Source organism: Dermochelys coriacea, chromosome 3, assembly GCF_009764565.3.
Source record: "Dermochelys coriacea isolate rDerCor1 chromosome 3, rDerCor1.pri.v4, whole genome shotgun sequence".
In the NCBI taxonomy this organism is placed as follows: Eukaryota; Metazoa; Chordata; order Testudines; family Dermochelyidae; genus Dermochelys; species Dermochelys coriacea.
Window position 1 is genome coordinate 176,781,630 of NC_050070.1, and position 12,822 is coordinate 176,794,451.

At 39.5% G+C, this 12,822-nt stretch overlaps 1 protein-coding gene across 1 annotated transcript in view; it reads right to left on the reverse strand.

Annotated features, from left to right (window-relative positions):
* SRBD1 (S1 RNA binding domain 1) overlaps positions 1-12,822 on the reverse strand; it is a 237,846-nt gene that overhangs the window by 76,844 nt on the left and 148,180 nt on the right. Inside the window, 1 exon segment of the mRNA XM_043511889.1 lies at positions 5,958-6,040. Within this exon segment, the coding sequence (XP_043367824.1) occupies positions 5,958-6,040 (83 nt within the window).

The window sequence follows — 12,822 nt, forward strand, 5'->3', positions numbered from 1 at the left end:
TCTTTCCCTGGGCTCCTCATGCAATCTTAGTCCCCACTCTGGCTCCTTTCCCCAATCTCTTTGCTCACCTGGTCTACAGCCTCTTGTCTGATCTCAGTTGCCCCCACACCATTTCACTCACTGCCTCCTAGGCCCAGTCTTCCTCTGTCAGCCTCGTCCTAACCTCCTTGCCCAAACAGTCCCAGCCTCCTCCCCCCACACCCCATGTTCCCATTCCCAGTCTCCTTGCCCAACCAGTCCCAGTCTCTCCAGACTCCTTGTCCCAATCTACTCCTTTCCCCTCCTCCCTGCTTCAGCTTTTGTCCCCTCTGCAGTCAAACCAGGTGCTTTCCCCTTCCAGGTTGCCTGGGTGCCAGCTGGGAATCATCGGGAGCACATGAGAAGCAGGCTCACTGCTTTCAGTTCTGGTGCCCAGTCTCATCCCATCCCAGAGCAGCTGAGAGCTAGGAAAGTCCTGAATCCCACAGCCCTGGGCTGGAGCATGCTCAGTCACCATGTGGAGAGGATATATGTTCAGTTTGGTCAGCAGTAGAATCTGAGAGAGGTTTAAATGTGTTCAGTGAGGGTACAATTTTCATAGATTTTCTGCTGTAAAGCTCTAGCAAGTCTCTACTGAGCGCATGAAAACTGCAAATTTTCAATGGCTTATAACTTGGCTAAAATTGGGAAGATTTTCACAAAGACAGCCTTGACACAAAGATCCCTCACTACCTAATTACAAGTTCCTGCTACAAAGTATATGGACATTAAAGCATTTCAGAGAGAAGGCTGCAATAATGGTTTTAACATGGCAAAACATACCTTTCTTTAGCCTCCTTCTCAGAAACAGATATACTGTTCTGGCTACAGTTTCCCCAAACAATTCAGCCTAAGGCAGAAAGTTGGGCATGTAAAATTTCAGCCCAAATTTCTAAAGTTTTGCAAAGTTATACGCAACTGAAATTAGGGTTTTATAATGGAAAGTGTTGGACAACCTTAACAATAGGTGGTGCTACCAGCTCCATGAATAATACAGTTACATGAGTAGTATTCACAAAATATGTGGGCCTAATTTTGGAGACAGTGCTTGAAAATTTTTGCTAGGACATCTCTGAGAGGAAAGTGGTTGGAAAGTGACTACGCATCAGACACAGAATCTGCTTAAGTGAGGAAATTCATCATCTTCAGAGTCTGAATTACCTATGCTCTACAGTGTGGATTTGTTCTTCACGGTGTGCCATACATTGATTATGCCTGTATGAGTAGCCTGATTGTTTTAAAGGTATTAATATCTAGCAACTCCCTTTCTCTTCAGTGGGAATTACTGAGTCCTCAGCATTTTTAAAAATTGTGCTCAGATTTAGGAACCTAACCATGGGCTTAGAACTCTAAATTTAGGCACCCAGATAAGGAAGCCTTCATCAGGATTTAACTGGGAGAAAACTCCAGGGTTGGCCACAGGCAAAAAACATTTTTGCCACACCACCACAAGTGGCTGAGCAAAACAAAAAATAATCAAAAACAGCCAGCCAATTAGTGGAGGAAGGGGTGAAAAAAAGCAGAGTGACACAGTGGTGTGGCACACCCACATAAGCTTGGGTCTAGGGTTGGTCTGCCCCTGGAAATCACACTGAGGGACCAAGCTGCTGATATTCTCAATTTTGAAAAATGTGCATGAAAATTCTTAACTTTCATCTATGATCTCCCTCCTCTAAAAGCTGTTCTTCCTCTATGCCAAGGGAACAAACCCCCCGCCTGCCCCCCGCAAAGAGTTCTGTTGCCCAAAGGACAGCAAAACTTTGAAACATGGTAGTACAATTTGTTTTCAAAAGTGTCACAGTATGCTCAGGTGACTCAAAATTCCTTTATACCAATAAACAAGCATCTTATAGCTTATGGGCTGATATTTTCACTTAAAATCTTCTGACAGGAGGTTTATGTATCTAAAAGTATTATTTGCACCACAGTGTGACTTAAGTGCAAAAGACCAGTGGGAAAACTTGCAGTGTCCTGCCTGAACTGCAATTGCTATTTTGAAATCCCCTTCTTCTAAAGTTTTAAATAAGCATTTAGAACACAAGCTAAGATTTTAAATCTTCAGAAGTACTGCAGTGGGTCTACTGCACAACATTTATGATGGTGGTAGCAGATACCTTTTAGGTGCTCTGATGGGAGATCTATAAATTCACCTCATGTTTAAATTCACCACATGCTGTCAATTTGACTTTTTTTTTAGAATTAGCTAATTGCAAAATGTCACTTTTCTAATATAGCCACCTTCAAGTCTCCAGTAGCATAGTCTGACTTTTTATTTAAACAAATAAAAAGAGAGTATTTACTTTTTTACTGTGTTTAAGGGTCTTTAGCTGGTTTCAAGAGCAACAAAACAAAACATGCTGCAGATCAGCCCTTCTCCTTTCTCTCTGCACAAACACCTGCTATGCTGCTGCTGTAATTATAAGCACCTTCTTGAAGAGTCTTGGGTGAGTGTGCAGATGGGATCCTCGGAGAGCAGTGCACCACAGAGATGCAACTGAGGCTAGCAACTCAGTGAAGCTTATTCACTAAGTGCTGTCAAATGCACACAGCAAAATTAAAAAGAGGAAAAATACCTTCTCCTCCTAAGGTTACTTACGACAATAATTGAAACAACATTTTAAGATGAACTGTGATTTTCCAAGTTGACAGTGTACACACACTTTTAGGTCACATCACCTTGAGGCATAGTTTTTAGAATTTTATAATGGATTCAAATTACATATATATACATCTTATATGGTACATTATCATAGAATGATCAATTCATCTCTTTAAACCAATAAGGCACGGCATCAAAAGTGCAGGTGAACATGCACGCTTATTTAAATAGGATTATTAATCAACAGCAAAAATAAAGCAACTATTGGAAAGAAACTTTACATTGTATAAGAAATGGATGCTTTTAATTTGCACTTTATGTAAAATTATAACAAACAGAATTGATATCAACCAACCAATTTACAAGAAGGAACTTTACTATATTTATTACATTAAAAAAACGTCAATCAGGATCCCAGTGACTCCTAGAATTATAGTATACTTTAGCTATAAAAGCAGTTTTTAACTTGTTCTCCAATTAGTAAGATTCATAGATATTGAGGTCAGAAGGGACCATTATGATCATCTAGTCTGACCTCCTGCACAATGCAGGCCACTGAATCTCACCCACCCACTCCTACGAAAAACCTCTCACCTATGTCTGAGCTATTGAAGTCCTCAAATCATGGTTTAAAGACTTCAAGGTGCAGCGAATCCTCCAGCAAGTGATCTGTGCCCCATGTTGCAGTGAAAGGCTAAAACCCCCACGGCCTCTGCCAATCTTCCCTGGAGGAAAATTCCTTCGCGACCCCAAATATGGCAATCAGCTGAATCTTGAGCATGTGGGCAAGATTCACCAGCCAGATACCCAGGAAAGAATTCTCTGTAGTAATTCAGATCCCTCCCCATTTAACATCCCATCACAGGCCATTGGGCCTATTTACCATGAATAGTTAAAGATCAATTAATTGCCAAAATCATGTTATTCCTTCATACCTTCTCCTCCATAAACTTATCAAGTTTAATCTTGAAGCCAGATAGGTCTTTTGCCCACACTGCTTCCCTTGGAAGGCTGTTCCAGAACTTCACTCCTCTGATGGTTAGAAACCTGCGTCTAATTTCAAGTCTAAACTTCCTGATGGCCAATTTATATCCATTTGTTCTTGTGTCCACATTGGTACTGAGCTTAAATAATTCCTCTCCCTCTCTGGTATTTATCCCTCTGATATATTTATAGAAAGCAATCATATCTCCCCTCAGCCTTCTTTTGGTTAGGCTAAACAAGCCAAGCTCCTTGAGGCTCCTTTCCTAAGACAGGTTTTCCATTCCTCGGCTCATCCTAGTAGCCCTTCTCTGTACCTGTTCTAGTTTGAATTCATCCTTCTTAAACATGGGAGACCAGAACTGCACACAGTATTCCAGGTGAGGTCTCACCAGAGCCTTCTATAACGGTACTAACACATCCTTATCTCTACTGGAAATACCTTGCCTGATGCATCCCAAGACCGCATTAGCTTTTTTCACGGCCATATCACATTGGCGGCTCATAGTCATCCTGTGGTCAACCAATACTCCAAGGTCCTTCTCCTCCTCCATTACTTCTAATTGATGCGTCCCGAGCTTATAACTAAAATTCTTCTTATTAATCCCTAAATGCATAACCTTACACTTCTCACTATTAAATTTCATCCTATTACTATTACTCCAGTTTACAAGGTCATCCAGATCCTCCTATATGATATCCCAGTCCTTCTCTCAATTGCCAATACCTCCCAGCTTTGTATCATCCACAAACTTTATTAGCATATTCCCACTTTTTGTGCTGAGGTCAGTAATAAAAAGATTAAATAAGATTGGTCCCAAAACCAATCCCTGAGGAATTCCACTGGTAACCTCCCTCCAGCTTGACAGTTCACCTTTCAGTATGACCCGCTGTAGTCTCTCCTTTAACCAATTCCTTATCCACCTTTCAATTTTCATACTGATCCCCATCTTTTCCAATTTAACTAATATCAGTTCACTAGCCTTTGGCCATCAGAATGCAGCTACTCAACAATGGCAAGTGAGCAACCTTCACTAGAAATGTTGACCAAAAGTCTTTTGCAATAATACATGTCACTGGATACATCTTTTATCCTCATCTCATGGCTTAGGCCACTTCCTCAGAGGTGGGACCCAGGTCTGCTCACTACTCTGGGCCCCAACCCAGGGACTCTGTGAACAGCAGTCATGCACTGCTCCCTTTAACTCCCTAAATTAGCTGCTACTGTTTTTCCCCAGGCTTCTTCCCACCAGGTGTCTTCCCTGTCCCTAGTCCCTGAGGGGTACTGTTCTCAGGTTCACGCAGAGGCAGTGCGTGGGCAGTGCATGGGAAGTTGCGTACCTCCCCAGATTTCTGCCAGGGTTTGCCGGCCCTGCTCAGTCACATGGTGTGGACATTATCTTTTAACTGAAGATTTGGCTTTGACACAGCACTTTAAACCATACAGGAGACAGTTATCCCGTGACCACAATTCCACTCTGTTGACATTCATGAACTTATCTGGATGTATAGCTACGTGACCTCTGGACTATATAGTGAAATACAGTATGTTTTATTTCTTCTAACCTTTCAGCTTTTACTTCTGCTCCATCTCCTGGATTCATGAAAGCACCTCTGTTTAAGAGAGCACTTAAGCACGTGTTTAACTTTCCTTACACTTTTGGCATTTCTCTGTTCAAGTCACTGGGATTTAAACAAGTGATTAAGTGGTTTCCTCAATTGAGGGCAATACTTATTTACAATAAGTACAAGATACAATAAAATGCAACAAGATACAATAAAATGACAGCGACTAAACTACTTCTCAATAACATTAAAGATTTAAAAACTATTTAAAACTATTGTCCCTCCCCACCCCGCCAGTAACCTCTAGAAAACCACAAAACTATATGAGAATTGTCAAACATTTTCCAGTTCAGCTTTAGGAAATGAAAGAAAATCTGAAATCAATGTTTTTATTACAAACACTGAGTGAAGAAAGAATGTAGATAATGGTGCCAACCAATGGCTTCTAAATGAGGGATCAATATCTCATACTATTTTACAAAAGGAAATAAAACTCCAGTGCTGTAATGATGTGAAAGAGATCCCATCATTACAGATCAGGTTACCAGTTTGATCTGATGTTTTAAACAGACTATAAATCTGGCTATAGCCATTTCTAAATCTAAATCACAATTGTTAAAGCCAGAGAATAAAAAAACCCCATACGACATAAATATTGAATACCAAACCACCAATTCCATACAAATCTTTTAAAGTAGACACATAACTAGTTGACACTTAATTACAAAGCAGTGTTTTTGTGTTGCACTATATCATGTTGAATTACTAGATTAAATTATCTGCATTATCTTACCTGATACATTCCAACTCCAATGTGCTTGGGCTCAATTTTCACTAGCTCAGCTAATGGGTCCTGTACACGTCTAGCTATGGAAACTGAAAAATAGAAGTAGAAAACAACTGTGGTTTTATGTAAAGAGCAGCACTGCATAATTACTTTTGTTGGTATTTTTCAGTGTTGTAGATATTTAATCTCTCTTTTTTTGCCTGGAAAAAATCCATGTGAATGCCTTAACTGAGATAAAATGTTTTATTACAAATGAAAGCACCACAAAGTTATCATAAAGACACATTCTTTTCCTCACTGTTAGAAATATAAGCAGAAATCTATACTTACTGAACTTTTATTTTTAATAATTCAAAGGCCTAAAATAAACACATACCGCTGCATCTCAATGTTCATTTTCATAGGCCTATTAGCTAGCTGGCTTTTGAATCCAGTTTCAATTAGTCTGAGATAATTACATACATAGATGAAAAGTTTATTTTTATATTACAATGATTTCATACTAAAAATGAGAATATGACGTTTTCTGTAACTAAGTTCTGAAATTTCTTCTGAATCTGAGTTGTAGAAATGTAAATGACATTATTGATGTTCGTAGACATTTCTCATAAAGTGAAAATTTAACTCTGATTCATTACATTAGTTCTCCACAACATAAAAGTCTCATTGTACCCTGTACATCTGAAGTTGAATTATCTATTAATTAAATTCTAAATGATCATTTTGAAAATGTACTGGGTATCAATATCAAAACTGTCAACCTAAAAACCACCCAGAGTGTATTAATTAGCATGTATACAGAAAGTATTTTCAAAAGAGCCTAAGTCACTTAAAAGTCCAAGCCCCACTGACTTTCAATTAGATTAGGCTTAACCTGGAGCTTTGGTGCTCTCAAAAATTTTACCTAGCATCTCAGTTAATTTGATTTAGTACTGATTCTTGATTGAGAATGCCAGGCTGCAAAAATCAAAGAGATATACAGAGGACAAAACTGGCTGCCACTTTTATGAAATAACTAATTGTACCCAGGAAGATCTTATCAAACTCAACCTCTATCCATATGTAACCTGGATACCTGGTCCATTGCTGGAACCTAAGAGTTGTTGTTGAAGCCAGCCCCTCACATATTGAGCTCTCAGGGTTGGCATCTACTTGCAAAATCTGACTCTTGGGCTAACTAAGCAGGCATTGCTCCCTCCCATCCACAGCAAACAGAAAAGTCTAGCCCAATGGTGTTAAAATGTGTAAGCTCCCTCTTCTCCCCAGCCTGACTGCTCAGAGAAGACAGGTTGCTTGATTTAGCTGCTCCCCTGATCTATCCCTTGTTGGTAAGGTGTCCCTGCCTAGCTACAGAAATCGTGACATGGAATACCAACATGCAAGATGTTCCATGGATATCAAAGTGCAGATCCGGGCCCTCAAGAATGGCAGAAATATGCATGTAGGGAAAACCTACCTATGGGAGGCTGGAATTGGGTGGGTTACCAGCACAAAATTCCTTCTCAAGACTAAACCCAATGGTTCCTGATACTACACTATGCAGAACCAGAAAATGAGCCAGTAAGACACAGCAAAGCACCTCCTGATAAAATATCAAAATCATTCATCAGGGGGCCAACCATAATACACAGAGAATTTGAAGAAATGAAAGGCTGAACAGAAACACCTAATAGTACTCAGCATGTTAGTTAAATGGATATCAGCCAGTCATCATGTGCAGTGATCAGTAAACTGGCCTGTCTGCACCTGAGGCCCTCTACAGGCCATGAAGGCTGAATTTACAGTGGTGACCAGCGCCTTTCCCTCCATCCCCACCAAGAGGCTGGTCTGACAGTCAGGGATCACTGGGTCACAGGGATGCTCCGGACACGCTACCTGAGCCAACAGCCAAGAGGTGGCTCACATAGTAGTCACAACAACCAAAGATTCCCTCTATGCAAAGTAGATCCTTCAGGAGCCAGGTAAGCTAGTATTAAGCTGCACCACCAGTGCAGCACAAAGCAGTTTAATGCACTAGAGAATCAGTCCTGATATGTGGTTATAAATAAACCCTGTAGTGTACTTGCCATAAGGAAGCAAATATATTTTGTTTTCCATTGTGAACCCAATAAGATTGTAATAGTATAAACGTAGAAAATATTTTCAAACTAGGGGTTTTGTTTTTATGACAAATTAACGAATTTGTTATAATATAATGACTGTTATTTTTACTCAGATGGGGTCTCAGGGCCCCAATTGGGGACAGTTGGTTATTCTGCTAAGCACTGTACAAACACATAGAAATCGATACTTCTTGTCCCGAAGAGGTGACAAACTAGACAGACAAAAGGTGGTGGGGGGAGGGGTGAAGACATACAAGCAAATGGTCAGGATAAAATCCATAGTCTCTTTTTGGTAGATGAGGGTCAGGGTGATGGGGTAACAGGATAGGAAGAGAAGATGTATGGACAGAAAGAGCCTGATAGACACAGGAAGGAGGAGGAGGAAGACTGATGATTGAAGCAAAGATCAAAGGGGGTGGTGGGAAAAAGGTCCAAGAGTAGATTTCAGCTGTGGTGTCACATGGCAGAGGGTTTGAAGGGCAGCCCTCGGAGAGACTGTGGGTGCTTCACCTGCTGTGGATGTAAAAAGAGGAGAAGGAAGGCAGGACAGGAGAAGGCTGGGGTCTTTTATAAGCCACGCCAGAAGCTGTCCACAGCTGATCTGACACACTCCAAGAGCTATGGCTTAAAATTATATTTGGGTCGTTAATATTTTTTTTCCCCAATGGTACATTTTCTGGCAAAATAGAAAAACAGTGAATAATGCGAATGTTCAAATTAACAGTTTACAGGAGCACAAAAAATTTTACACACATCTTTAAATGGCAACTACCATTATTTTAGGCTGACAAATAATTCATAAAGTTTCTGAAAAGAACTTTATTACACAATGATGCTTAAAGTCAATATAGCAAACTTAAAGCCTACTTGTTTCCCTTTTACGGAAGACTCCTCAAAACCACAGACACAAAATATACCAACTGAATGTGCATCAGGTACTTCACTTTCAAAGATTTGTATCACCCGCCCTTTGATAAAAAATAAGATGTACAGTTAACATTAAGTTCACTGCTCGGTCATGTAATACTTTTCACATCCTTTATTATTATAGTTTTAACATAAGCTGACAATGGCAGCTTCCAGGATAGACTTAGAAAGCTCTATACTGGTGACATCTGATCTGCCTGCTTCTCTATCCCAGAATTTGTGAATTCAAAGACTCTCACATATGAATTCAAAGGCTCTTGTCAAAATCACAAAAGTTTAATCAGGGAAAATGCTCTAGATTACAAAAGAAATGCTTTTCTATAATAATCACTCATACAATTACCAATTGAAGTGCCTGTGCTACATACAGATCACTAACAGGCTTTAAAGTTAGCAGACCTTCACCCAAGCATAAAAACTAAAAATAAATAAAATCAGAACGACTTTGTTGCAAAATAGAAAAGATTTACTTTTAACTGTTTTATACTACTATATACACATCGATATAGTGTAAGTCTTTCAACACGTCAAGTTTAAGGAAGACTGCTCAATTTCTATACAACTGTTCGATATAAGTGTTTCCTAACCACAGAAAAACTAATCAATATGGAATAAATTTGCATAAGTGTGTTTTTAGAGAGCAAAGAATCTGAGAGTAAAAATTTGCCACAGTCTATCATTCATCTAATTATACCTATATAAAATAAACTAATGGACACAGGATAGTCACAGCTAGAGGAAGGACAAGAGTTTTTTTTTTAAATTTGTCCCTGGACCCAATTTTAACCTCATTTTATAAACCTTGGAACTTTCCTTTTTTTAAAAGCTTGGCTGATAACAGTACTAGTATGTCTTTGCAGGGTTTCTGCCCTGGAGGTAGGCCCTGATCCAACAAAGCACTTATGCACATCCATACATGGGAATCAAAGAAACTATTCACATGCTTAAAAGCTATATAGATGCTTAAGTGTTTTCCTGGATTGGGGCCTTTGTGGGAGTCATGGGAAAAGTGGAGGACAAAGACCAACCAATAGATTATATAGCTTGAAGAAGAAAATGGAGAGGACAACTCCTAATGCCACAGTCGCACAGCATTGTGAAAATCTCCATGAAATCCTCAGCTCTACTCCAGAATTTTTCTAACTGAGAAATAAAATAGAAGGTATACTATGAAAAGTGTATGAAGACCCACACCCTCATGTGGCATGCACCGACTCTCCTACCCAAACACAAGAATTGTGTCTAAAGTGTCTATATACAGATGTCAGAGTAATGGATTTCCATGACACTGATCCTTTAAGAGGGGCAGCAATTTAAGGCCCCAATCCTGGAATCTGATCCACATGTGTCGACTCTGGCACCAGAGCAAAGTCAACAGGGCTCTCCATGGGTGCAAGGTCTGCCCATATGGACCACCAGGGCCACAGAAGGTAAAACAGAAGCACTTGGGGGAGGGGAGTCTCATTCCCCATACAAAAGCAAATCACAAACATTATTTTAAAAAAATATGAAGCAATATAGTTTAATTACCAGCAATGATGAAGCGGTTTTACGTGTGCATTCTAGGAGTGAATAAATCCATGCATTTTTAGAACACTTATATGGCGACTCATTCTCCATATCTGAAGTTATTAAAGGATATTTCATTTTTGCTCAGAAAATATAAATGACACTCTCTGTTGGCCATGCAGCAAAATAAAATAAAATAAAATAAAATAAAATAAAATAAAATAAAATAAAATAAATTTTCTCTTAAAATGTCAGCCAGGTCAAACAGGAGGTTTGAAATACCATTGTTAAAATACATTAGTCTAACTCAGTGGTTCCCAAACTGGGGTTTGTGAACCCCTGGGGGTTCATGAAATGTTATGGGGGGTTCTCGGGAAAAAATTTCCTAATGGGGACAGAGCTGTCCATAGGGACCCCGGGCAGCACGGAGCCAGCAGCCTGGAGCCTTGGGGACTTCCAAGACCTAAGCAGATCAAAGCAAGCATATCCATCACCCTGAGGAGATTTAAACTTCAAGACACCTTTTACAAAACGGAAAGGGAAGTGGATATTTTTTGCTGTTTTTAAAATTAAATAGGCTGCTAGTGTTGTTTTTAAATTATTATGAAGAACAAGTTTAAGCTTTGTTGTAATGTACGTTGTTTGCCTGGACTGCTCAAGACCTGAATGCTTGTGTAGGAGGAACTCTGAGTTGGCTTCTTAAATACCTTGATGCTGTTTCCCATTTGATACTCCTTGATGAAACATAGGAGCCAGAGGCGCCAGTATGGTCGAGCGACGAGGGTCATATGCCATCCCCGCATCAGTGCACCCCCCCACGGGTTCCTCCCCTTTTTTCCTGTGCGCCCCCCAACTTTTCTGGCAGTGCTCCCACACAACTTTTTTCTACTGGCACCTCTGATAGGAGCCTTATCTTATAACAGGCTTAATCAAAAGTGATACAAGCAACAAAAGTGAGATCTTGGAAGACAGTTGCCGTTTTCAGAATGTAATAAAAACACTAATGATAAATAATAATTAATAAACAAGCATGTCATAAAAACAAATTTTATATTTCCAAGTTCACTGCTTTTATAATTTATGCTGAGGTAAGGGAGAAAATCCATGGAAATATTCATTTTTAGGAGAGGGGTTCACGAGTTGAAATTTTAGTGAAAGGGGTTCGTGGCTTGCTAAAATTTGGGAACCACTGGTCTAACTGAAGTAAAACTATGTGAAGAAAACTTTTTGAAAAAAAACATGAAACCTTTTTACTCTTTGATTTTGAATAGCATTGTAACTTCAACATTGTGCTGTTTTTCATTCATCAGAAAATATAATCACGCAAACTGCATACAGGCTGATGCAAAACCTCTTCAAAGTTGCCAGTTATGAATAAAATATTCATTGCAACATTTGAACTTACAGTAATATATTCTGCTGCCATGCAGAAAAGCAATATAAAATTTAAGAGCTTAAGGGGAGAAGAGGGGCTAGGTTGCACACTGGGTTTAACGTACATGCTTTTCACCTCTGAATGTCTGAGATAAGATACAGAGAAGATATAGATGTTTAAATGCTGTCTTATTATTCAGATATCTTATAGCACTTTGCAAGACAGTGATGTAACGACAGCCTCATGGTCTCAATCCACTACATACTGGATATTTGACATGATTCAACCACCACATAGTTTAGCATTTCTGCCAGTTTCCACTGAGGTGCACTGACAGTGCTGTGGGGAAAAAGCTTACACAGTAGCTGCTTGCATAACTCAAGCTAATAATATCACCTCGCCTCTATGTCCACAAGACATTAAAATAATCCTTTATCATCCAGTTACACACAGACACACGAGGAGAGTTCACCTTCTGACAATTCCCATCTTTAGACCAAATTAAAGGCAATGTTTTAACTTCTTTTATCCAGGCCTCACATTCCCTAAAACTTCCTTTTTGCTAATATTTGCCATCGCAAGCAATATGTATTGTTCCCATAGATCAGAAATGAGATAACTTTCACTTCCTACTACTCAGTCAAATCTTCAAGTATTTCAGGAAAAATCTCTATTGAGTGAAAATTGCAGGATTTGGCTCTGAGAGTAGAAGAAAGCTGTATTTTTCCATTACAGCAGTTAACAGTGACTGGGATGTTTCAGCTGTCAGGTCCAAGAATAGTCAGTGGTGGGACATTCTTCATTGAGAGCCCTTAATTATGCTACCTGCCTCCCCTTGTTGCCAGCCAGAATTAGAATATGATGGCATACAATGAGTAGCATAAATGCACCCTGTTTAAAAACACACCAACAGGAATCTAGTCCATTTCAAAAGAAAAACTAAAAATTTTCATGGCCA